This window comes from Cyanistes caeruleus, chromosome 6 (assembly GCF_971803275.1).
Source record: "Cyanistes caeruleus chromosome 6, bCyaCae1.hap1.1, whole genome shotgun sequence".
Lineage (NCBI taxonomy): Eukaryota > Metazoa > Chordata > Aves > Passeriformes > Paridae > Cyanistes > Cyanistes caeruleus.
The window spans coordinates 5,337,718-5,364,260 of NC_141706.1; the positions used below are offsets into that span (position 1 = coordinate 5,337,718).

Here is a 26,543-nt window from a genome sequence, read left to right on the forward strand (position 1 = left end):
TTGGCAGTGCCAACCTGGGGTGAAGTGAGAGTGGAATAGTTCGAGGGGTCATACAATTTTTTCTCTCAAGGGATGTTTCTGGAAGGGAAGAAAAACTGGGAGCTGGATTCCTTTGGGAAGGAGTTTGTTTCATCTTTACTCCTATAGCCCAGCAACACCGTCCTCCAATCGGATTTGCTGCATGACAGTGGGAGAGTTTACCTCCAGGACCCTTCCTTCTCCTCTCCCTTGGAACTGTCCACCACCGGCATTGTTGCTGCAGGACTGCCAGTAAGATCTTCTGGTTTTTGCTTTCCAGGGTCTATGAGGTGGGACAATGTGTGGGGCTGAGGTCTGGCAGTTCAGCCAACTGACACTTAAGAGGATGGGGAATGTGGAGGGAAAATGCCTTATTGAATCTTGCAGGGTGATGCTCTTAAAACCTTGGGGTGAAGAAGGGGTTAAAAGTTACTCTGGATGATGCTTGAGAGAGCAGACAGCATGTCAGGAACATGCATACTCATTGCCTTTACAGGAGACAGAGCAATATCTGCTCTTCAGTGTCTTGTATCTGCAAGGACCCTCACCATACCTTACAGAGAAGTCTAGTTTAAGCATTTCCCATGTGTATTCCCATCCTTCTGGCAGCTGTGCTGGCCAGGATCCTTTCAGAACACCTCCTGAAACTATGCTGGAGTACTCGTGTGGGGCTGGGTGTGTGTATTTTGGCTGGCTGAACGCTGCCTAATTTCGTCCTATTTTAATTACAATATACAGTTTTATTGGGCATTTGTACTCATTTTTATCAGGTAAGCAGTGCATACAGGCAGGTATTTGCAGTGACAGAAAATAGTTCTATCTATTAATACTTGGTTTCTTCTTTGCCAGGACATTAATGCTTTAATGTATTTGGGGACAGAGCACTGAAAATACAGAAGAGCAATTTGTGTCTGGTGAGTGTGAACTCTCAGGTGAGGCTGGGGGAGAGAGTAAGAGACCTTTGCCCTCTCTTTGTCTGCTTTTCTGAGTTCTCTGTTTGGGTACAACCTGAGTCAGCCCCTAACACAGCTGCTGGGGAAGGGAAGCTGTTGCCTCGCTTTCTCTCCAGCCCTCTCTCACAGAAAAGTCTCATTCCTGATGGTGTGATGAAGCTTTATATTGCTTTTAACATTCAGTGCTGCCTTGGTATGTACATCCTGCGAGGTGTGTGAACAATGATTTCTGAATCTAGAAGCAAAGCTGATCAAATAGTGGAAAGAGCTATCAGCAAATAGCTTGCTGGATTAGTAACTGTGCTCCCAGATGGAAAGCCTGCTCTGTGCATAGGGGATGTTTCTGTCTAGATGGGTGTAAGTATGGATGTACCTGGGAAGGCCACCTTGAGTCCTGCTGCCAAGGCTTGCAAAGCAAGAAACAGCACTTGTTTGGTCACAAAATGGTTTTCATTCCCAAGGAGAATGAAATTAAGGAGAATTTTTTAAAGTTTGGCTGTCCTGCCTCTAAACAGGAAAAAAAAGAGCTCTTTTTAACCTACTTCTGTAATATGCTTAGGGAAATTCACAGGCAGAGAAAAGCGCTAAATATTTGTGTAAATTGCTTTAAACAAAATTGCTTAAAGCAGATTGGACTAGCTTAACCCAACTGCAAGTGAAAACACACAGCCAGGCTCTGAGCTCTGTATTGCACTTGAGAGTTTTTTGGGTACCTACAGGGGCACCCTGCTGAAGTTCCATCCCTGTCAGAGCAGCACATGAGCTCTGTACCTGGACAGGACACAAGTGAGCAGGAGTAGCTGAAGCACTGCTCAGCACTGAGAGCTGCAGAGAGCACAGCAAAAACCTCCTCAGGGTGGGTTCTGGTCTGGGGAGCAGCTTCCTTGTCTGTGGCACTAACACTTCTCCTGCACCACTCTCACTGACTTTGAGTTATAATGGCATAGACTTAGTGCAGTGGAGCGCAAAATCAGCACTTGGCTGCTACAGGTCTTGTTTTTAAGGAATTTCTCATTATGGTTTCTAAAGCTGCAGGATTACCATGTGGTTTGAGGACTAATGCACTGCCATTCGGTCTTAGCAATGATACTGCTGTTCTGAGACTGACCTTCCATTTGTCTGGCAAAAGAGAACAGTGGGGATGGAGGGTGCCCATGGACTAAAAGTTGAAACCTATTTCCCTCAAAAATGTCTCAGGAAATTATACTTTCCCTAGGGCTCAGCCATTTAACTTGTAGTGTTAGTAATTAGATTATTTTGTAATTAATTGATGAACAGAGTGTAGCTGTAGCCAATAGCAGTCATTTATCTCATGTAGGGAGTGCACCTCAGGTTTTAATGTACAGAGGGCTGTGTGAACACTCACAGTCGTGGCAAACAGAGCAGGATAACCGATATTCCCTGAGAGAAGACTTGTCTGTTGCGATTTAAATTTGCATCTCAGTGTTGGCAGCAGTGAGCAGGAAGGCACTGAGAGTCAGGCAGGTTGTAGGGTTTAAGTGAATCTGTCCCTCCATGTTTTGGGGAGCACTGCCTTGGCTGCAGTTTTCCCATCAGTTATACCGTGGGGATAGCACAAGCAAACTGCCTTGCAGGCTGCTGACAGCAATTAAGTATATTTGTATCTCTCTTTGGGAGAACATGATGAGCGTAACTAGGGACTGAGATTGTTTAGTGCTGCCTGGAAGGAAGTTTAACTCTTGCATCTCTATACTTGGGTGATCTGGGGAATTGCTGGGGTGTCTCTTCAGCCCTTTGCTGTGCTGCTGGAGTGATTATGGTGATCCAGGACAGTGATCACCAGTGCCTCTGCTGGGACAGCTCTGCTTGTGAGAATTCAGCCCTGCTCCCTGAGAGTGTGACTCTTCCTGCATACAGTAAAATCTGTGCTGTGCCCATTTGCAGCACGGAGCTGCAGCTTCCCTCTCGTAACCCCGTGTGCCAGAGGCAGCTGGATCTGCGAGCTGTGCAAGAGCACACTGAGGTTCCAGGGCTCACATGGAGCCGCAGGATGTGGTGCCCAGTGCCTTGGCTCCTTCCCCTGCCATGTGACCCCACATGCCAGATGTGGCCCCTTGGCTTGTCCCAGCGTAACCTCTTTTCTCATATGTAAGATGTTGCTATTCATGTGAATTTTTGGAGACAGGACCTTAAATGTTCTTACTCTAATCTTGATAGTACTTTTATGCTGATTTTGAATGTATCTGTCACACAAGACAGCTGAGAGTGAAGCCCTGTCTTGAAGCTCTGTGGTGCTTTGCATTAACAGCAAAATACAGCAACTTGTTTTTGACTCTGATGCATCCTTCATGGCCAAATAACGTCAGGAAATCCATGTGGAACAGTGCAGCTGCTCTTTGGACAGGGATCAGGGAGAGGCATAGGTGTGAGATGAGTGTCAGAGGTGCAGCACAGCGTGGTTTGGTATAGCCAGAACAGGACATGAGCCACGTGAATCATGTAAAAGGTGGGGAAAAGGGTCAGATTTATTGTGGCTTTGGTCTCAGCCTGGTGACCTGCAGCACACGTCCTGCTGGCTCTGCGTGCCAAGGACACAATGAGTGAGGCGCCCTCCCTGTTGCTGCTGCAGCATTTGGTGGCTGTACCCTCTCACACACTGAGCCCCAGGTGGGAAAGGCTGCTCTTGTAATGAAGGCGCTGGACTGCAGCTGAGGTTTGGGTGTGATTTCTGTCTCTGCTGCTGGGTTCTGTCAGGGCTTCTGGACCTACGTGCTGGTGTCCAGATCAAACCTGTGGTCACAGCATGTATTGGCTTCTACTGGGGCCCTGCACCCAAGTTTTCTCTCTGTGGAAGTGTTGGGCCTGGATCTGGCCTTAATATAAAGTTAAAAAGCAGCCAGGAGACATACCTGGGAGATGCTGTATATCTGCTAATCTAGACATAGGTGGGAAGAAACAGGGCTAGTAATTTTTTTTCTGTCTCATCTGCAAATGAGGATAATAATTCCCTTTCTTCACCTTTCGTCTGTTCAGATGAAACCTCTAGAGGGTGGGGCCTGACTTCAGAGACAGACAATGGGATGGTGACTTCTTCAGCTGGGATTTCTAGGGGACTGTAAATAATGGAAAACTTTGTTATTTGTCAAGGGATAAAACTCATTAGCATTTGGGACATGCCTGTACTGGTTTTGGAAAGTTCAAGAGGTCTTTTCTTTGCAAGTGCTTTTATTTATGTCTCAGAATGAATTTGGTATGGTATAGCTAAAACACATCTAAAAGTATGTAACCCAGCAGCGTCCCAAACAAGCTGAGCAAATAGGCGTTCACTGTGTTGTAGGTTTTAGTCCTAATTTATGAGCAAGGAAATGGAGCAGGGGAGAGAGAGGAAGCACCAAAGCCTTCAGATGCCTTCAGACCTTGCTCAGTGGAGGCATGTCAAAAAATATCAAGCCAGTTGTGCTGTTCTTCTCATTCCTCAGAAATAAACCCACCAATAAAACAAATATGTCTGTCCCTAAGCTTATTTCTAATGTAATATTAATCTGTGCTCTCATGTGTGTTTGGTCAGGATTTAGAGCATTACATCAGTTTGCTGTGCTGTTGCTTTGCTCCAACACGCAGCTTGGCCATGGGGGGCTGGTGAGGGAGAAAGGAATAGAAGGAAAGGACTTGAAATGAGGAAAGGGACAGCACAGCAAGGAAATATCCACTCTTCCTTTGGGAGGAAAAAAAGTACTTCAACCAGTATTTCTAAAACTAGAATTGCAGACAAATGTTGGAAGGTGTCAGGACAATGCTCTAGGATCCTGTTTCAGATTTTTGGACCATTTGGCTTTTCTTTTTCCCTTTCACTGACCCTTGTTGCCATTCCTTGCTGTGTAAAGTCACATCTGGGTTTGTCAGCTCTTCAGGGACCTAACCTGTCATTTCCCTTTGTTTGCAAACTGCTATGATCGTTTATGGCTTGTTATAAATAATAAGAGTGTTGGAAACCTCAAGAAGGCAAACATGAGTATTTTAGAAGGTATGGGATGCAGTGAAATTCCTGATGTGCATATTCACACATACATTTGTGTGAACACATGCATATGACATGCATGGATAATGGCCTAGTTATCCTGTAATCCATTTCAAATGCAGCATATGACAGTGACCTGAGTAGCAGAGTATGGAAATACATTTTTCCTTTTAATTGGCAGGTTCTCTGGGATCTTCATCTTCCTACTGCAAACTCGATCTGCATATTGCAGTTCCTCAGGTCCTGTAGGAAGAGTTCTTCTCTCCCTCTCCTTTTGGAGCTGGCCAGAGCAGTTTGGCAGATCAGCTGTGGGAGGACTTGGAAATGATGGGAATGGCTTTCTTGAGCCCAGGGACCAAGCGTTATCTCTGGTCCGGGGCAGGAGGAATGTAGGGAGCTGCGTCCAGATCTGCGATAGCGACGCAATGAGCTGATGAACGAGTTCAGTGCTGCAGCAAGGAGGGGGAGGGAGAGCTTATTTTTAACTGGAAACTGCACAAGTGAGACTGAAGTAGCTCTGTGCTGCCGTGCTATCATCAAGTGCATGTGTGAGTGAGGGAGGGTATGAGCACGGCTCCGGACGGCGCGGTGTCCTGGCGGAACGTGTGGCTGGACGTGAGCAGGGTGGAGGCAGGTCGGGTGAAAAGGCAGTGCACGCTGCTGTCTTTGTCTGGGCGTTGGAACGAGCCACTCTTGATAACATTTATCTACTTCTTTTTTTTTTTTTTTTTCCCCCCCCTCTCCGGGTGATGTTGCTTCTTTTCAGTGCCCTCCTCCTCGGGTTGCCTGTCTCCCACCCATTTCTCTCTTCCTTCCTAACTCTCATTCCCCTTCCATCCTTAATCTTCCCACCCCTTCCTCTCATCTGAGGCTGACCCCTCTCTCTTCTTGCCCCTCCTTCCCAGTTGATCCCTCCCCCTGCTCTGGATCTGCTGGCTGTGGGATTTTTTCTCGTGCTCACTGGCAGATGTGACAGCTTTTGGAACTGTATCATCTAGGAACAGCTATATCTGGAGTTGAAAAACCTAACGTGGTTTCCCAGGCAGCAGGAATGGATCGCTGAGAGAATTTCAATCTCCGACTGCTTTTGTCTTGTGGTAGTGACTTTTATTATTTATGTTTGTGACATTTCTTACAGTACGGTTGTCAGCACTGAATGAAAGACTAAAGTCTAGTAGATTATTATAAAATCAGTGTCACAGTATTTGTTTTGTTATATTAAAGGGATGCTGTCTGTGTTTAAATACAGGTTTGGCTTGAATTACAAAATCTTATATGCATAAAATGTTCTTATGAATTTCTCACTGACTTAGAAAGGGCCTGGTTTTATGTGTTTTATTTAACAATAAACGTTCTTTAGCTGGGTATTGGAAATACAAGTAAACAGCTCTTGCATGAAAACCACAAAGTGAAAGGAGACTGGTTAAATACAGATCTCCTCAATGAGATGCAAAACCTACCAAGATTATTAGAATTCATTGGATTTCAAATAACTATTTTTAGTGTATGTATTTAATTTGATCCTAATGCAGTTTACCTTTAAACCACCTGTCTGATCTCTTTATAATCAGGGATTGATGCTGACCATATAAAGCAAATGCCATTGGATGCCCAGGGGTGTGTTGTATTTGGAGCTGATTACATTTTGTTGTTTTTAAGCTGTCTGTTTTAAGCCAATAAGGTAGATGCAGACCATGCCAACCAGTCTCCTAAAACAGACCATGAACTCAGTAGGTGCTCCTTTCTGGGTTTTGGAAGCATGCTTTTGGCTATGGGATCTAAGTATAGTCCACATGTTGATTGTCAGGGATAGGGATTTTATGTAAATATAAAAATGTACTGTTGTGTTTATGCTTCTGCAAAGTGAGATGGTGAAATAGAGCCACTGTTCTGGTTGGGGCCAAAATATCACCTGGGCTTTAATATTTTGCATTTTGAAGCACCTAAGCCAGAATCATTCTCCTTATGGGGAAATACCTGACATGTTCAGAAAACCATTGATGCTACAATTGCTAATGATTGTGGCATTTGTAACACCCTTTTTTACAGGACCCTTTGCCACATGAAGCACTTAAAAGAGCAAACTTGAGACTGTCTGCTATGCCCTGTGTATCCTCTCATTATGAAGCTGTGAGAGTAGGAGCAGAAGAAGAGGTACTGGTTGAAATAGTAAGATCACCGGGATTGCTGTGGCCAGGTCAAGGTGGATCAAGGAGCTGTCAAAACTCACATGTAGTCAAGGGTTCAGAACTGAACCACTTGCTGTAATACTGAAGAGATACTCCCTGCTTTCCTTGGAGGCTCTCAAGCTCCTCAGCAGCTCCAGCTGTTGGTTTGAGCACTAACACCACGAGCTATTAGAGTATCTTTCCTTTCTGGGATTGTCTGCGCTTTTTTTTCCTTAAAGAATTGCCCTCTGACTTTAGTCTTGATTATTAGTTAATAAGCAGCACCTAAGGGGCCTGAGAGATGAATCACTGTGTTTGAGGAGCTGCAATACAGACCTGGAGCACAGACACCCTTCCCATAAGCTCTCCATTAAGATGTATTTGAGTTTTTGTTGGAGCTTGTTCTAAGCAAAGATTATTCTGGCTGCAAAATCTCTCCTAGGCAGAGCAGTTGCTTCCAGTCTCTTTTGTAAGTGGGTTGTTGTTTTTTTGTTTGTTTGTTTTTTGGTGGGTTTTTTTTTTGTTTCCTAATCTTTTGTTTTCTTTTTCACCTGGGAGTTATCTTTAGCAGTCTGTCGCAATGGACAGAGCGTGTGAAGTTGGTGTTTCACCAAGGATGGGTTGCATGACTGGGGGGTTAGATGGAGCAAAGGTCCTTCTCTGCCATACAAACACTTCCTATCCCTGTGACTGCAGGATCATGGTAACCAAACTGGGAGCTGCTGTGTATTGGATTTTCAAGACCCCAGTCTAGCACCAGGGAGCAAAGTCATTGTTCAGATGGTGGCTGCACTTTGCTCCTTAAACAAGTTTAGAATGGGACAACCTGGAAAATGTTTGACATAGATTTCACTGTGATGTGCTGATTTTGGAGACTGATGTTGTCTACAAGTGTGCTCATGTCTACACCATAGTGGGTTATCTCTCTATGCGGTCTGTCTCTCTGACCCTTGTAAATATTTATCCAGCACAAATAGTTGGAAGCTGAGGTCCTGTACAGGGGAAGAGTGACTGCTACAAAGTTGAAGATTAAGTGGCAAAAATCCTGAACTTGATGTTAGGGAAGAGATGGCATTCATGACTGTAAACCATGTGTTAGTGTTAGTGAGAAGCAAATGCCAATAGTAATGTTGTCTGTGGAAGAGCATGTAAATGTTATTTTTGTTTATTGGGGGATGTTAGCTGCTTTAAAAAGCCTGTGCAGCTTTTTCCCAAAGCAGTGAGTAGAGTCATAGAACATTTCAGGGCAGAAGGGACCTTGAGAGGTGCAGCCCAACCCCCCTGCTCAAGGGGAGGTTGGAGGGTCAGGGTCAGGCTGGATTACTCAGGGCTTTGGTTTTGAGAGCAAACCCCTGAGGATGGAGCCTGCCCAGCCTGTCTGGACAGGCTGCTTCAATGTTGGACTCTCCTGGTCACAGGAAAGCTTTTCCTTCTATGCTGTTGGGACCACTCCTGTTTTGATTTATGCCTGTCTCTCACTCCCACCACTCCCACTGTGAAAAACCTGGCTCTCCATAGAAAATCTCCTTGCCTCACCCTGTCTTCCCTGTCTGGTTTTGTGAAGAGGTTATGTCAATCCACTGCAGTCCTCCAGCTTTCCCACCTCTTGACTGTATACAGAGCTCTGCTTCATTTTCCTTCATACCTTCCAGATTTCAGAAAGGTCCAATCTCTTAGCTTTCTATCTATCTTTTTTTGGTTATAAATTCTTAATTCAGATTTTGAAGTCTCCTGTGTTTGGGTATATTTCAGTGTTAGGTGCTTCTGGCTTGTTGCACTTGCACTGGCTGTTCACACAAGCTGTCTCTCTCAGCCCCCAAGGGAAAAGAATCTTAGTTTTTAATTTTAGCTTCTTCAGCTACCTGCTGACAGAGTTTTATTTCCACCTACCACCTCCTCTCTCCCTCCCAAGCTCTCTGTCTAAGCAAGAAAAACTGAGATCCAGAGTCAGTCTTGAGCAGCTCTTCCTTTGGCAATAGTTCTGCTGTCTTTAAGTGGGAGCCAAGTGGATATTACTTACTTGGAGTAAGCAATGAGAAGACAACCTGAGCCCTGTTCATAGCCACCTTAAATTTCAGGCTTGTGGTGGAATCAATTCTGTCTAACTGGCTGGACTCCAAAGACATTTAATGTAGTTACAAGCAGGTAAAATATAAATATGTATATCTTAATTACTTTTAAAATCATTTTATCAGGCAATATGAATTTGTAGAAATAAAGGAAGCCACTAGAAATCACATCTGAGCCATGAACCTGCAAGGTGGCCTTGGGCAAAATCATCTCTCTCTTGGTGCCTGTTTCCTCATCTGTAAAAGCAGGTGATCAACTCCTGATAAAATTCTTTTCACTGGAAAATGTTCTCAGTACAGCACAATTAGCTTGTAGAATTGATACCTGATTTTACTGCTTGGGCCCTTCAGCCCTAGACAGGCACTGACGGTGTTGCCTTCTCCCCTTCAGGCATCATGTTTCGTAAGAAGAAGAAGAAACGCCCGGAGATCTCGGCCCCGCAGAACTTTGAGCACCGTGTCCACACCTCATTTGACCCAAAGGAGGGCAAATTTGTGGGCCTGCCACCTCAATGGCAGAATATTCTGGACACACTGAGGCGCCCCAAGCCAGTGGTAGATCCTTCAAGGATCACAAGGATGCAGCTCCAGCCTATGAAGGTAAGGGAGGGAGACAGTTCTTTCCTGCTCCTCAGGGAGTTTGTCTCCAAGCTGAGGCACTGTTTCTGGTGTCCCATAAATGGGACTAAGGGTAGTATCTGTATGGAATTCAGTGGGTAGCAGGCTTTGATAGCCCAAGGTGATAGCAACTTCATCAGGAATAAGGACAGTAGGATCCTGACCTGTTGCTGTCACTGTTGAAATAACCAGCTGGCTGCCTGTCACAGTGATGGGGACCTGTGAAAGCTCCTGTGGTTGCTGACAGGACCCAGGATGCGTTCAGCTGTCGTACAGGGAAGTCAAGAGAAGAGTTCATGGAGAGACCTGTTTTAGCAGGTTTGTCATTCTTGTGGGTGAGCAAATTTGGCTGGTAATTAAGTTGCCAGGAAAGCCAAAGTGGGAGAGAGAGCAGTGTACCACTGCCTTGCTGTTCATGAACAAGTGAGGACAACAAGGATTAAACTAGGGTCTGGGCTAAAATGGTTAATAAACCAGGATTTTAATAGAAAGTGGGACATAGTAATGGGACAATGTCCTTCAGTAAGGAAAAACAAGTGATTCCTGTAGATGGGTGGGTTTAGATGGCTGCTAGTACTGGCGTCTGGAGACTGTGTGACAGCAGGAACGTGCTGTGGGAAAAGGCAACTTTGTGTTGACCTTTCAGGAGAAGAAATGAAAGATGGTGACAGAAATATTGTGCTTAAAGTCTTGTTTGCTTGGGAGAGGTTTTTGTTCCCAGTTCAAAAAAAAAAAACACTGCAGGGGTCTAAAAACTGAAAGGTGTGTTGTAAAACAGAGATGTTGCTTACCTGCTTTTAGGAGGGATATAAAAAAGAGTTGGCTATCTGATGAATATATTTAGCTTTTTGTGTACAGGTACTTTAAAACATGGGAACTGAAGGGGACTATATTTGGTTTAATGTGTGGTTCAGTACCTAATCAAACCTGCAAATGAAATGGTCCATCAGGATCTTTGAGCAGCAGGCTGGTTTATAAAGGAAAAACTTGCTTAGAAAGAATAGGTGGAAAAAAAAAAAAAGCAGGAGGTATTTCCTGGTGTCCTGAATGTGCTTTGAGGTTCAAAATGTAGTAGAGGATAGGAGCACAATCCAGAGAAGAGATAAAATGTGTAATAAGAGACCAACTTTGTTAGATCAGGAGCTCTGTAATGAGCTTAAACTGCAGGAGGATTGCTCAGAAGGGTGGAAACTAGGTCAAGTTATAAAGGGCAAAGAGAAAAGAAATTCATGTAGGAGCAAAACTGGAAGGCCAAGGCACAAAAAGAGATGTTATTCTCAAAGAACATAAAGGGCAGTAAGGACACATCATGAGTGCACTGAGGAGGAGAAGGAGGATGAAGGAAAGAATTTGTTCACTGCTGGTTTTGGAAAAAAGTTAACAGATGACACTGAGCATTCCTAAGTGTTTAATGATTTTTCTCTGGTCTTCATTAGGTGTGATCAGTGGGCTGACAATTAGCATGAGCATGAAGGGTTGAGAATGCAGGCCAGAATAAAAAAAGAACAGGAACAGAAATGAGTTTTATCTAAGAAGTTGCATATTTTCAAGTCAGCTGGGCCTAATGAAATTCAAAGAATTGCAGATCAGTCAGAATAATTTCTATCCCCAGAATGAGACTGGAACAAATAAGCAAGTAATCTATTTGCAGCCACTTCTAAGGAGATAGCAGCCATAATAGCTGGCAGACAGTATGGATTTATCAAGAAAAGAATCACGTCAAGCAACCCAATTTTCATTAATCACAGGGTAGGGGGCTTTGGGTCAGCGAGAAGTGATAGCACTCCCGTGTACCTTGACTTCAGTGAGGCTCTGGACACTGGACCGATGGCATTTCCAGAGCAAACCAAGTTTCCTCAAGCATTAGGCAATGGATGCTCAAAAAATAGTGTGAGGCATCACTTTTGAAACAGAAATGTGTGTGAAGAGATTTCCTGGAGTTTGCCCTGAGCCTTATGCTGGTCAGGACTTTCATGTCTGACTTACTAAACCTGAGGGTGGTAAAAGCTTGAAAGGAGGTGCAAATCCTTAAGAGAACAGGGACAGAATACCCAACAGGCTTTAAAAGCTAAAGAATCATCTTAAATGAGCACTGTTTCTCCCAGTAATTCCAAATGCAAATGCTCTCATAGACTGCATAACAAAGCTTACTGTTTCTGGTAAACTCCATTTGAATTAATTCCTGTTCAATGATATCAATAAATTGGATATTTTTCTTTTTCCAAGCCCTCATATATAGTCCTGGATTCAGTTATCAGAGTAGTTCCTGGGTTTGTGTGTAGCTTATAAAATGGTGCTTTTCTTATAATTTCTTAGTTTTGGTCAGTAAGGCATGAGCTGTGGAGAAGCACTCCATATAGATTTGGCTCGAATTTGGATGTTTCCTCATTAATCTGATGCAGCCCTTTAACACAGCAGTGAAGCAAGATTAACTCCCCTCTCCCCGTCTGCTTGGGCTAGGTCTGACTTCATGGGAGTGACCTGAGTCTAATTCTAGGGAGTTTTAGACAGAAGGGGAAAAGAGAACTGCAGTGGATTTTCTGGAGAGGCCATAGCATATTGTTGGAGACTTCTCATTTTGAGAATATGCACATCTTTCTGGAATGACTTCTGTCCAATTTGGACAAAAAGTTCATGTCCCCAGTACATTGTTCTGTGACAGCAGCTGGGCTGTGGAGGAAGGGGGTGTGTGTGTGTGGTGAGGGAGGAGGAATGAAGACCAGAATTTCCAGCTGCAGCTGGTGTGTGTGCCATGGAGTGAGCTGAGTTGTCCTTTCTTCACCTTGTTGAACAAAAATCTTCTGTTCTGCCTTTCATTCTCAGACACTGAGCAAGCCAGGTGCTCGTTTGTGCACTGTGGTGGTGTTCTGTTGAAATTACTGGAGCTGCTATGTTGCACCAGCTAAATATTAGTCTCAGTGTAATTAATTCAGCATGTTTAGAAGATCCCTGGAGCTCAGTTAGCAAACAGGAGATTGCTGTCACTCCAGGGAAGGACTTTCCTCAGGCAGAGGTTCATGAAAGTGTAGGAGTGAACCTGTGCTGCAAATTTTTGTGGAGAAATGAAACATTTTGGTTCCCAGCACTAGAAAATCTTCTGTAAGCTTTTCAGTTCCAGAAAAAAAACAAGGTAGAACACTACATAATATACCAACAGCTTCAAGTGTCCTACTTGTACAGAGCTGGTGCCTGTTTGGATGGAAGCCTTGTTCTTCAGTGTTTGCTTACAAGGCAGTTGTGAGCTGCTGTGACCCTTTGTTCGTCATTTTTAATTATAATAGCTTGGCAGGGCAGAGCAGGGAGGCAGAGTTGGAACAGCACGGTCTGCACTGGTCAGGATTGGGATGTATTAGCAGAAATTGTAGAGAAGCAGACTGAGGGACTCTGATTACAATGCTATTGAGAGTGCTTCAGGGGAGAGATGAGCCTTGTATTGGCACAGCAAAGGTGAGTTTTGCAAATGGAGCTTGCAGCATGCTGGAACTTCTGAGAACTAATATTTCAGGAGCTTGGTGAGTGCATTAGTGATGTAGTGTCACACAGTTTGAGCACAAGAAATCCAGGAGTGTTGAAATATCCCAGTTTTGCTCTAATGTTGTCTTTTAGAATATGAGCACAACAGCAGCACTGACTGCTCTGGCTGACAGCACTGCTACTCTGACAGCGGGATGTAACCCAAGGACTCTTTTTTTTCCTTTAGTAAAGGACAGTGAAACAAAAGAGTGAAATTGGTAATTTTTCCTGAATTCCTTGAGTTGTCTTTGGCTGTATGTACAAAATCTAACCTTTGACAAGAGAAATTGAGCCTTGCTTCTTACAGCTCTGACTCGCTTCTCACCTTCTCTGTGTTTCCCAGACCGTGGTGAGGGGCAGCACCGTGGAAGTGGAAGGCTACATCTCTGGTTTGCTCAATGACATCCAGAAGCTTTCTGCCATCAGCTCAAACACTCTGAGGGGCAGGAGCCCCACCAGCAGGAGGAGAGCCCAGTCCCTTGGGCTCCTGGGAGACGAGAGACCCCCAGACATGTACCTTCAGAGTCCTGAAGGAGACTGGGCAGACAAGTATGGGAACTACCTCAACTGCAACGGTGGGTCCAAGGTGGCCCGGAGGCAGACCATGTGGCCGGATTACAAATCCCGCCTGGAAGGGCAGTCTCATCCCAACGGGATGGTGACAAAAGCCCAGTCCCTGGGGCCATCAGAGTTCCAGGGTGCTGATGGCAGCTGTCTGCAGCGCACCTCTGGGCTGCAGCACGTGCCTGCTGTGCCAGGGGACAGCGAGACGCCAGTGAAGAGCCCAGAGGAGGGCTGGCTTCAGCGACAGCCCAATGCCAGACCCTCAGGTGAGGGCAGCCCCAACTCCAAATCACGGGAGAACAGCCTGAAGAGGAGGCTCCTGCGCAGCGTGTTCCCATCGTCCAACACCTCAAACAAGCCAGGCCCTCCCCTGCAGATCAAGGTAGGAGTTCTTCACTGGACTGCAATGTTGCCTTTACAATTCCAGAGGTTACATATGCAGCCAATTTAATTGCAGACATCAGGCAACCATCTGTTCTTGTTATGATTAATGCTGGAATCAAAATAGTCCTGGGCAGGGGAAATGTGTGTGGCCTGAGCTTCATGAGATGCTGCAAGGCACAGCTCAGGATGGCAGCCAGATCTCCAGCAGAAGGTTTGGCAGAGCTGCAGGAGCGTGGGCTGGGAAGGACGAGGGGTCTTAGTCATTACCTTCTGTGAGGTAAAGGCATAACTGCAGTGCCATTCTGCTGGCACCAAAGAACCTTTGCCATTTGGTAAATTGCCATGATTTGCATTAGCAGTGTATTCTTCTGCCTGTGCAAACCAGAACTACCCAGGGAGAGTGTGTTGGTTATAGCTGTATCTGCCAGGCCATGACAGCAGCACAGTTTGCATCAGCGCCCACAGCGCTGTCACACAGGAAGTCAGCCTGTTGGATTTTGGAAAGGGTGGGACAGCTCATAGCTTCAGTTCCCCCAGGAAAGCTGTCCTGAATGGATGACTCATTTCTTATTAAACTGGAGAAAATCTCTGGTTCCTGGTACTGGATAGGAAATGCAGCCATTATTTCTTTTCCATTCTGAGCTGGCCCATCATCCATCTTCCTTGCATGGCTTGTCTGGTGGCTTCAAAGCTGGTGCTGGGTCAGGCTGATTCCCAGCAGCTGTGAAGTGCCTGAACGGGGAGGACAATGGCAGGAACCACTCTCCAAACCAACCTGACTGCTCTGAAGGGTATTGCAGGGAGGGGATGTCTCCAATCCAGCTTCTTGCAGTCTGCGTAAGGATCCAGGCTCAAGGCTTTGAGCACAGTGGGTTTCCTTTCCAAGGGAGAGGATTTTGAAGGAATGCAGTCCTTGTGTAACGCAAATTACACTTACTGCTGTCTCAGTGACTCTGGGCTGATCTACACTGCTGCAAGGCCTGTCCCCTGAGTGCCTATAACTCAGAACGTTCCCCAGACAGAGTGTCTTTGCTGTGCTCAGTACTTCCAGGAGCAGGACAGCCAAGTGGATGTGCTTGGGAGTGTTTGAACTCCACCTTTTTGTCAGAGGAGAGGAGTAGGGAAGACCTTGAAGACTAATCCATCTCCCTACTCCAGTGAGGGATCTGTGCCATCCCTGGTAGTTTTTATCTAAGATGTTCTTACCAGCCTCTGATGATGAAAACCTGTGTCTCCTGCTCTGATGGAGCCTATGATGTGTAAGAAATGTGTAATTGCAGATGAAAGGCATAGGGATATAACTGAATCATGGAATCCTAGACTGATTTGGGTTGGTAGAGACCTCAGTGTCTGTCGGGTTCCACACCCTGCCATGGGCAGGGACACCTTCCACTAGACCATGCTGCTCCAGCCTGGTCTTGAACATTTCCAGAGATGGAACAGCTACACCTGGCTGGGTAGCTGGCTGAAATGGGAAGGTGGTGCCTTGAAAAGCACCATGGGAAGTTTGAGTGCAACTTCCTTATGAAGGGAAGGAGTGGGAGAGCCAGTGGCGCCTCAAAATGTCCCAAGACAGAAAACACGTACATGGGGACTGTCAGATTACACGAGCAGGAAGTAAGACTTAGACCTGGTTAAGCAAACCTGTGTGAGCTCGCACGCATGTTGTGTGCACTTCTGCATGCTCTGGATTATGTAAAACCTGTGTTTTTTTCTCTCTCCTGAGACAAAACAAGATTTGGGAAATAAATTCTGTGTTGCTGTGAGCATGTCAGCACAGGACTGCAGGGGTGGAGCTGGTGTATGGGGAGGAAGGAACTCCTGACAGGCAGTTGTGTTTGTGCTGTGCCCTGATGCTGCTAAATCGTGTTTTCCAGGGCCTGTCTGTGTGTGAGGCTTATACAGATTCTGCTCTTGACAAAAATCCTAGATTAAAACCCAAAGTGCATAGAATTAAATCCTACACAATTATTCCCTGTCTGAGACAAGAAAAATAAGAGCTCTTGTAAAAAATTCTCGATTGGCAGTTTTCAGTTCCCATGCCCATATTATTAACTTTATTAATCTCTCTGAATTGTGAGAGAGAAAAAGCTTTTTGCTTTGAAGTTTCTGTCTTGCCCTATAATATAAATTATGGGTTTGCTCTTTCTGAAGTTGCTTCTTTGACAGATCTGCTATTGTTTTACATATATTTATATACATATAATATATATATTTTACATATACATTTGTACAAATGTAGTGTATTTTGTACCCCACCTGCTAAATGTTGTTGAATTTTAATTAATCAACATTTTCAGGGTGAGTATTATGACATATGACAATATTTATCCTTCCTGGCATGGGAATGCTTATCCCAAAGTCACAGTCCCACAGCCTGTGATCTTACTACATCTCCTGCACTAAGTAGAGTTGGGCCTGCTTGTCATTTGAGTGGGAGGTCTCCAAAAACCTTGAGCAGTGCTAATCCAAATTCACTGTAGGTTAGTTTTAAGTCAGTGAGGTGGCAGGTGGCTCTGTGTAGCTGGAGTCTCACGTTGGCTGCCTCCAGCTGTCCTGGTGCCTGGTGCTTTTCCCAAAGTGGAGAGCTAATTCCATGCCTGATCGACAGGAATGCTCTGCAGGTACCAGTGGAAAGTGCAGAGAGTGTTTTCAGTAGGCAGAGTGTAATTACCCAAAGGGAATTAGGCCAAGACATCAAAGTGATTTACAGCCTTGGCATGAATCCCCTTTCCTTTTATACAAAGGAAGATCAGAGGCACAGAGGGATAAAGGATTTTCAAGTTCTCTGCAGCACAGGTTGCCCCTGAGTTTTGGTGGCAAGGTTGGAATGCTTTTTAGTAGCTGGTTTTTTTTTCCGTGGGTTTTGTGTCTTGGTGGTTTTTTAAAGCATGTTCCCTTTAAACTGCCTCAATTTGGAGACTGCTAAAGCATAGCACCCATTCCCTAAGGGATTCTTGAATATCTGCATCTAAGGAGATCTTCATTCAAGCCATGTGTTGGGCAGACATGGAGACAAGAACCGGAAGCTCTTGACTCCAGTCTGCTCCAAGGTGTGCTTAGAATGGAGAGGGATGACACTGAACTCAGTCCTCACTGCTCTGTTTGTTAATCCAACCATTTTTTTTTCTCTCACTTTCCTCTTTGTTCTTCTTGAAGCCTAATGCTTTCTTCAAGCCCCAGCAGTGGGGTTCCCCCCACAGCCCCGCAGCCAAAGCCCAGTCTCTCCCCCCAGACCAACCTGCCTCTGAGTTCCCCAGGATGATCTCTGAAGCTGGGACCCCCCAGAAGTCCCCAACAGCAGAGAAAGCTGTGGCAGTGCCGCCAGGCCGGCCCTCCCCGGCGGGGTCCCCCAGGAACCGGCAGACCCAGACCAGTTCCAGCAACCTCCACCTGCCCCAGGACTCTGCTGGGAAGGGGCAGCCAGCCAGCGAGGACCCTGTGGTTGTGACTCATGAGCAGTTCAAAGCTGCCCTCAGGATGGTTGTGGACCAAGGAGATCCCAGGACATTGCTGGAGAATTACATCAAGATTGGGGAAGGCTCCACAGGAATCGTGTGCATTGCTCGGGAAAAGCACTCGGGGCGCCAGGTGGCCGTGAAAATGATGGATCTGAGGAAGCAGCAGCGCAGGGAGCTCCTCTTCAATGAGGTGAGTGTGCTGAAGACAGGGGGATGCTGCTGTCCTCATTGGAACAATCAGTGTGGCAAAAGGAAGGGAAGAGCAGGATTATCCTCCTTCTAGTAGCATTATGCTCGTACCAAGAACAGCTATTGCTGGGGGGATGGAGGCTCTGCGCTGTAGTCGCAGGGCTGTGTGCGCTTCACTTTTGTTGGATAAGATGAAGTGTGGTGAGTGATTTTGTGGTGGTCACTTGTCCACTGTGGTTTTACAGGTGGTGATAATGAGGGACTATCAACACATCAATGTCGTGGAGATGTACAAGAGCTACCTTGTGGGAGAGGAACTCTGGGTGCTGATGGAGTTCCTACAGGGAGGAGCCCTCACAGACATCGTGTCTCAGATCAGGTAGAAAGCAAAATCCCAGACACAACATGGGAGAGCAGAGTGGGGATTTCTGGGACAAATAGGTTCCCTCAGAGCCCTTGTGCTTGCAGTGCCCTGAACTACTAAAGTTTATAAATGTTACCCATTTTGAATATGTGATAATACTTCTGATGTAGAAGGGACTAATTTAAAGTACTGATCCCTTTAGATATCCACTAATCATCTCCTTGATGACCTTTCCTGTAAAGCACAACACTCATATAAAAAGTGTTGTTTACTATATCTGTTGAATCCTGGCCAGGAGCTTCATTGAAAAAGTATTAAAGAACATGCAGAAATAGTTTTCTGTGGTGTAACCTTAGCCACAAATTCAACCTCAGTATCGCTTCTGGAGAAGTGCAGCAGAGCCTTGAGATCTGGACTCCTTCCCAAATTTCATTGCCTAAAGATAGCAACTACTGGACACTCTCCTAAATTTGCTTCTTTATCTACACTGCTTCATATTCAATAGTGCTCAAATCATTTCTGTAGGGCAAAGAAGTTGTTCTCAGATGGCCTCTGGTACCTCTCAGGTGTTCTGATGATGCAGTTATGATGATCATGTCCTACTCTGGCTCTGGAGCACCCTCCTCCTGCCTCAGAGCAGTCCTGTGAGGCTGGAAACTGGGGCAGGGAATGCCAGGGGAAAGACTGACCAAGTAGGATGAGAGTTTCTCTTTGGAAGATTCAGGATCTTAATTGGATAAGAGTTAGGCAGTATTGCTAGCAGAGATTGTATTCATTTTTTACAAAATCATAGTATGCCTTTAGTTCACATATTGCTAGGTCCTGTGGTGGGTTTAAGGCACGTGTCTTGCTCTGTTGGGTTCTGTGTTTTGGAAACACAATTTTGAGAGGCATCAAGAGCCACATTGTCCTCTGTAACCTCCTCAGCCACACCTGGATGGAGTGTCCTGGAGACATTTACCTTGGCAGGCCCTTCCAGAATTGAGTTCAGAGGCATCTCAGGGTCTGCAAGCCAACATTTAATCCTAAAGAGTGTTGAGTTACAGCTTACAGGGCCAGTGAAACTCTTGGGGCTCTTGGCTGGTACTGAATTACAGATAAAAAGTGGTGAAGAGGTTTATGAAGGGTCTGTGTATTTATATCCACCAGTGAGACCTCAGCCTAGATTTGTTTTAAGAAGCTTCCTTTGAACCTGTTAATGAATGCTTTTTTTTTTTTTTTTCCCTCATGATGGAAGCAGGATCTTTCATATTTATCAGAAAATTTATCAGAAGTAAGCTGCAAACCTTTATCAGTTTTTCCCAGGAAGGAAAATACCATCATTACAGTCATTAAACTTTTGCTGAGGGGGATAAGTGATTTACATCTCCAGGAGTGAGGTAATCCTCCAGTAATCTGTTTTACACTATGCAGTCACTTGACTGAAACCAAATTCCATACGTGACAGGGTGAGAGTGCACCTCTTGTGATCTTCTGGAACCACAGGGCTTTCAGGTGCATTAGCTCAGGCACTATGAAATGAAAAGCTCCCAAAATATTTGGTTCTATGCTGGGAAGTCCCACAGGTAGCCTTTGTCCCTCTCCCTTTTCTCAGGTTAAATCATAAAGGCAGAAGTAGCCCCCTGACACCCTTCAGATTTAGTTGCCGTCAGTGTGGCACAGTGCAGCTACAACCTTGTAGCTGTCCTGGTTTGGAGCAGTAAGGGATGCCAAACAACAGCACAAGTGTAGATTTCTCAGCTGATGCTATTGAAATTGTTATGGGTTTAGAAGGTGATGGTTCACTGCACAGTTCTGCCTTCTGAGTGCTCTCTTCTCCTTGGGTTCATTTGCAGATCCAAATTTGAGAATGTTTCATTTCTTTGTCCTCAACAGGAGGGTGTTCAGAACAACTGCTAGAGACAGGCTGAGAATCCACAGTACTCAAACTGGGTACTTCAGCTATTCTTTGAAATAATTTACTTCTAGCATTACTTGGTGTAGACTTGCAGAGCTGTCACTGTCCCCAGGTACAGGAGAGAATTTTAATTTCTACCATTTTCACTTGATTGTGAAGGTTTTTGTATTGCTATTCTAAACAGCAACAGCTTCTAAAGAGGGGGCTTTGGGACTCATATTCCATGTGCTAACAGTGGTGGAAATCAGTAGTGTCTTCCCTGCTTGTAGCTTGTGCTACCTTTAGTTAGGTGTGAGTGTAGCCCAAGTGTCTGCAGGAAACACCTAAAGGATCCCTATATTTGCTGACAAATGATGTGTTTGCACGTTTTGTGAATACAGGTGCACAATAAGCCTTGAGAATAATATCTTTACTGTATTTGCTTTAAAAAAGCTGTCTCACCAGTTACCACGGCACCTTGGCATCAAGCAGCACTGCTGCTTGTCAGAGCTGCTTGAAACAGCATCTTGCAGAATCAACTTAGGTACAAAATTCAAAGTGCAATTTCTCTGTATTAAACCTATGAAAACTTTAAGTTTTCAACCATCAAGTAAAAAACGTTTTGCTCAGTAACAGACATGGAAGAATAATAGGGAACCGAAGTGTCTGTGTTTTAACCCCCTGTGCCCCTGTGCAGGAGCACTGTGCCCTGCACAGTTTTAGTCCTCTGTCTCTAATTGCAGGCTGAATGAGGAGCAGATTGCCACAGTGTGTGAGTCGGTGCTGCAGGCTCTGTCCTATCTCCACTCTCAGGGGGTCATTCACCGAGACATCAAGAGTGACTCCATTCTTCTGACCTTGGATGGCAGGGTGTGTTTCCTCAGACAAATTGTTTCCTGTCTTCTGCTGCTGCAGCCTCTATCTGTTATTTCCTTTCTGTTTCCAGTCCCTTGTTTTCCCTTCGTCCTCTTACTCTGTCATCTTTGTCTGTGTTGTTTCCCGCTGTGTTGTTTAAGGCGTATTTTTAAGGTTGGTTGATTTTCTCTTTGTACAGGTCAAACTCTCTGATTTTGGCTTCTGTGCTCAGATCAGTAAAGATGTACCTAAAAGAAAATCCCTGGTAGGTACTCCTTATTGGATGGCTCCAGAAGTCATTGCAAGGATACCATACACCACTGAGGTAAGGGACCGCCTCCCTAATAGCAGGAGAGAACAAGTAATATTCTGAAGTGCCACAGGAAAATAACTACTGGCTTGTCTAGGAAGTCTCTAGATTCTATTTAGTAAATAAACCCAACTATGACTACAGCTTTGATGGTGATGACATCAATATTTCCGGAATCAGTAGTAAGCCAGATTGTTCTGCTTCTAGGAACAAAGCATCAACTTGTTCTAGTCTTACACTTAAAGCTTGGCCTAGGCTTGTATCTGCTGTGGACAGATGTGAGCAAGGGGCAGCCTGTGACATGACAAATATAAGTAAATAAATTCCATAAAGGAAATGGGGGAGATGTGAGCTCTGAGAGGCTCACCTCAGGGGAAGCAGACATGGGAGCTCTGGAGTTCTGGGCAGGTGGCAGCAGACTGACTAGTTTTGTTTATCAACCAACCAGGTGTGGTACAAGCAGTTACTTGCACACCTTTACATGTTGCAACACCAGCATGGCTCAGTCCTGGGTGAAAAATTGACTTTGTTAAACTCATGTAAGGAGCCCAAAAGCATTAGGGGCATCAGTGTTGGACTCTCTTGGTACCATTTGTCATGGGTGGGGTGTTGTGGTCATTGTGAAAGCAACAAAACAAGGACTTGCTCCTCTAGAGTGTGTGTATTGATGTGCCATTGTGTCCCACAGGTGGATATCTGGTCCCTGGGGATCATGGTGATAGAGATGGTAGATGGAGAACCCCCCTACTTCAGTGATTCTCCAGTCCAGGCAATGAAGAGACTCCGTGACAGCCCTCCTCCCAAACTGAAAAACTTCCACAGGGTGAGCGTGCTGCCAAACACTTGTAAGCCTGATGGTTATCACAGGCAAACATCTGTATCAGCTGTTCCCAGTGGCTGTGGAAATGGTCTTGCTAGGACGTGTTTCTTGGGGAGCAGCTTTGGCCTCAGGGTCATAGTGGCTGCAAGCTGCTGCTGACAGCTGGTGGCTACTTTGGGAAACAGCCCTGGCAGTGTCAGGGCACCTGGGCATAAACTGAGAGTGCAGGTCAGAGCTGCTTCAGGTGGACCCAGCAGTTCCCAGCTTGCTGATGTGGATTGAGTAGCTCATCATCCAGGAAAGGGAACAGGAGGATCCCTGTTCTTGGGAGTTTCCAGCTTCATGACCTTCAGGACTACAAAGGCTGCATTATGGTCAGAGCAGGAGAGCTCAGGACAGATGCAAACTCATGGAGACACTGCAGCAGCTCAGAAGATGAACTTGGCTTCATGTCTTCTTAGGAAAAAATAGCAGTGACATAAGAAATAGTGATCACCTTTCAGTGCCCGCTTAAAGCAGTCTTCCTTTCATTCCATGCCCAGCCCCTGAGATCAAACAGCTTCTGCAGTATCCTGAGCTTCCCAGCCTTTCCAATTAATCAGAGCATCTGCAGCTGCTAAAACTGAATTATTTAAGAGAGTAGACTGCTGAACTAACAGCACACATTCCAACATCAACAGCTGTTCTTTCCTTTTTGCTTTTGCAACGCTAATTAAAATTTCACGGTCACATTCTGGACCTGGTGCTTGCCCTCCGTGGGCAGTGTAAAACCATCCTGGCCTGGGTCATACCTTGCTTGGTGACATGGGCCTGCCACAGACTGTGACAGCCAGAGTTGAGTATGGTGTTGCTCTGCTCCACTTTGTACTGGGAAGCAAACTGGCTTCCAGCAGACCTCTGATTTACAGACCAGTGGGCCTCCTCCCCAATGTCCTGCTGGAGTGCAGCTCCAGCTGTGGGTCCAGCCCTCTGTTCTGGTGCCAACTCATGGCTCACTGTGGTCAGTGACTGCAGCACTGGGGGCAGCAGGTTAAAGGGATGGCACCTAGGATAATCCCTGCTGCATTGCTAAAGCATGGGCAGATTTGTTGACAGGGATACAGGCTGGATCCTGGCACTCATCCTGAGCTGTGCAGTGCCTTCTGCAGCAATCCCAAGTGAAGTCATCCAAAGCGCTCCTGAGATGAGAAGTATCTCAGCAGGAACAGTATTTCAGGATCTACTAAGGGAACCAGAGCTGGAAAAATTCTCCCAGTCTAACTGGATGTAATTATCAGCATTAAAATAAAGAAATACATGCCAAGATAATTTTTTGCAGAGGATTAAACCAGCCAGAGATGTGCAGGGTCTTGAGGTGGTGCTTGGGGCTGGCTACTCCCAGGCTTTTACACCTCTTCCAAAGGACAAACCTGTGAGGTCATTGAGCTTTTTGGTACTTGTTCTGCAGCTTCTCCATCTTCTTGTAGCATTAGCACAAAGGTTTTTCAGGCTTTTAGAACCTATTGGAGAACTCTATTTAACTACCTTTCCATTATCTGTGACCAGTGAAAGAATGGATTAATGCCCCCTTCCTGCCCAGGTGATGTGCTCATGTAGCAGGAATCCTGCTGAGTTTTTGAGCTGAAATCCAAGAAAGTTTAGGTAACAAAATGGGAAGCAAAAGCAACCCAAATGGAAGGATGTTGCAGACTGTATCTCATTCAAAAGAAAACAACCTAAGTGTTGTGCGTAGCAGTGACAGAAAGTTATGTCCGTAGCATAAAAAGCATGTGGCCTGTGTCACATTGCTGGAAAAAAACAGGGATACAGATTGGTAATGAGCAGGATCCTTTTAACCACACTCATCTCAGCAGCCTGGTGTTGCATGAGCTGTGCCTGGTCCCTTTGTGTGGTTGACTTTTGGTTGGTTGCTTTTTCACAGACCTCCCCAGTTCTGAGAGATTTCTTGGAAAGGATGTTGACACGGGATCCGCTGAAAAGAGCAACGGCACAAGAACTTCTGGATCACCCCTTTTTGCTCCAGACAGGACTTCCAGAGTGCTTGGTGCCCCTTATCCAGCAGTACAGGAAGCGCACCTCCACCTGCTGACTTTATATGAGGGAAACTGTAGGGGAAAAGAATGTTTATAAAAAAAAAATCATAGAGAAAAAATTAAGAGCCCAGGCAGTCTCGACCTGTGAATGGTGCTTGGAACTTGCCAGTGATTGTTTTTGGAGGACGAATGTGAATCCTTTCCGTGCATCCTCAGCCTTATGTGGCTTCTTCATTGCTGAAGACAATCAAAACAGACTAGATCTAAGTGAGACTAAGTCTGTCTCAAGGATAAAGCGGGTATTCCATGGCTTGTGGATCGCTGCTGCCGAAGGATGGCATTCAAAAATGGAGTCTGAAGTTGTGTATCTGAATGTCTGTGGGTTTCTGCACACCCTGGCTGCTGACTACTGAGCTGCAACAATATTTCCCACTTAGAAATGTGATCTTTGTTTCCTTCATTGTACACTGGAGCCATGAGCTGACTCTCTTTGGGGCACAGACACCTTTAAACTGTAAATGCACAAAGACTTTTTTTTTTTTCCTCTGAGACATTTTCACAGATGATTTTAATTTCCTTTGGTTAAACATGGACCTAGAAACCTGCATACACTTCCTTAGGGAGCAGATGTGATATGTATATATTTGTTTCTAAGTGGCTCTCTTGCATCAACATGCTTCTCTTGCTGCAGAATATGTATGGTTTAGTGGTCAGTCTTGAATCCATTTCATAATTTTAAACTTCTGAAGGGGGAAACCCTTGGATATGGTCCTCAAAGTGGACTCTATGAAGACCAGGTGCTCTTACCACCAGGATCTAATGGTTGAAAATTCACCATTTGCAACACTCTGTGTGCTGGTTGGAATGTGAACAGTGTGTTCCTGTGGCTGGTCTCCAGGCACCTTGCTTTCCCAGTCCTTACTCCCAGAAGAGGCTGAGAAGTGCTTCCCTGGGGCAGTTATTGGGTAGCATTTTGGGGATGCCATAGGAGACTAAATGGAAATATTTGAGCTATCCTGCATATCCCAGGATTGATTTTTGTGTTTGTGTGCTGCTGTCTGGCTATTGGTCTGCCCTTCCCCATCAGCCCTTTACTTCTGGATGGTTTCTGGTTGTCTAAACGGCTCTTTCAGTTATTTTAACATAGTTTTAGATATTTTGTATGCTGCACTCTCTGATCAGTGAGATCCTCAAGGTAATTGGACTCTAGGTCAGGATTAACATTGTACAGTGATGATGTGTGTTGTTGTGAGGTCTCAAGAATATATTCGTACATGTGGAACTGGGATCTTGTTTTGGAACTCCAGATACCAAGGTTTTGGACTTTTAGTTATTCTCAGGACAGTCCTGCTGTCTCAGAAACTGACCTCAGAACTGCGTTTTCTTCAGAAGATGTTCATAACCTCTGCTATTTGCTCCAGCTACAGATTCTGCTTCAAAATTGAAGCCACGGTTGATTACTTGAAGTAATTTGGGACGGAATTCATCTGCACTGCTGCCAGCCGTCAAAGGGTGGGCACCCAGTCTGCAGAGCTGTACATTGGTTCTGTAGCCCACGGGGAGAGGAACACCCCTGGGGGAACAGCTCTGGAGGTGGTCCATCCCCTTGGTTCAGACACCTGCTGAAGGACAAAATCACTCTCTCTCTTACCCATGGCAGGTAGAGGTCGTAGGGGGTTTCTGTAGACTGGATGTCTAAGTTTGGAGCTGATGGAGTTGGTTGAAATTAATTCATTAAGCTCCTCCTTAGCTGCACTGGAAAATTTTTGATGTAAAATGTTTCTGTATTCCAGATATATTGCTTTTTTTTAATGCAAAAAAAGCAGGGCTTGGAAAAGATTTATAATTTGAAACAAACAGTCCTGCTCGTCTTTAGTTGTGAAGCCTTTGCACTTGTGTTTTAAATTAAAGTAGTTCTTGATTTATTCATAAGCCTGTTACAGTGTTGAGATGCTTAAAAATGTGTCTGTAGTTCAGAGACGTGAATGTGAACCTTGGAATCTGTTCTAACTTCCTTCTGTCGCTATATGGCTTCTAAAACTAGAGGAGACTGGAGCAGGAGCCTGGATCCTGAGTCCTGAAACAAAGGTTTCTTGGAGACAGGGGTGACAGGTTTAGCATTTTGACACCATTTTATACTTTAGCCCAAATCTGACTGAACATAGTGAGGGAAGGCCCTGGAAAAATTGCATTCAAGTATCTTATAAAATTTTAAAATCTCATTAGCATATTTGTGAGGAATGCAGAAAGGATCCATCTTCCTGTGCAGTGTAGAATTTAATTCCTGCTTCTTACGTTTCTCTCTTTGCAGTTCATGCACGCCACAGCACCAATTAACTGCTCCATTACTTAGATGAGTGTGGAATCAA

General features: G+C 45.2%; 1 protein-coding gene across 4 annotated transcripts; it reads left to right on the forward strand.

Annotated features, from left to right (window-relative positions):
* The first annotated feature begins 180 nt into the window (after positions 1 to 180).
* Positions 181 to 26,106, forward strand: PAK6 (p21 (RAC1) activated kinase 6). Of its 4 annotated transcripts, none has more exons than XM_023928527.2 (10): positions 181 to 270; positions 868 to 932; positions 9,579 to 9,787; positions 13,662 to 14,264; positions 17,426 to 17,917; positions 18,162 to 18,295; positions 20,900 to 21,026; positions 21,211 to 21,336; positions 22,010 to 22,144; positions 24,063 to 26,106. In XM_023928527.2, exons 3-10 carry the CDS (start codon positions 9,584 to 9,586, stop codon positions 24,228 to 24,230), a joined length of 1,989 nt encoding a protein of 662 aa, XP_023784295.1. In that variant the 5' UTR covers positions 181 to 270; positions 868 to 932; positions 9,579 to 9,583; the 3' UTR covers positions 24,231 to 26,106. The 4 variants fall into 4 exon arrangements, with proteins under 4 accessions (XP_023784295.1, XP_086750739.1, XP_023784296.1 ...); XM_023928528.2 differs by lacking the exons at positions 181 to 270; positions 868 to 932 and adding exons at positions 5,434 to 5,565; positions 5,717 to 6,047; XM_086894613.1 differs by lacking the exons at positions 181 to 270; positions 868 to 932 and adding an exon at positions 5,360 to 5,584.
* Positions 26,107 to 26,543: the final 437 nt, after the last annotated feature.

Excerpts from the sequence above, each read along its gene's own strand:
- PAK6 (XM_086894613.1), top strand. The coding sequence starts at position 5,515 with ATGAGCACGGCTCCGGACGGCGCGGTGTCCTGGCGGAACGTGTGGCTG. Across the intron at positions 5,585-9,578 it reads CGTGAGCAGGGTGGAGGCAG|GCATCATGTTTCGTAAGAAG; the intron begins GTCGGGTGAAAA and ends TCTCCCCTTCAG. Across the intron at positions 21,337-22,009 it reads GGATACCATACACCACTGAG|GTGGATATCTGGTCCCTGGG; the intron begins GTAAGGGACCGC and ends TGTGTCCCACAG.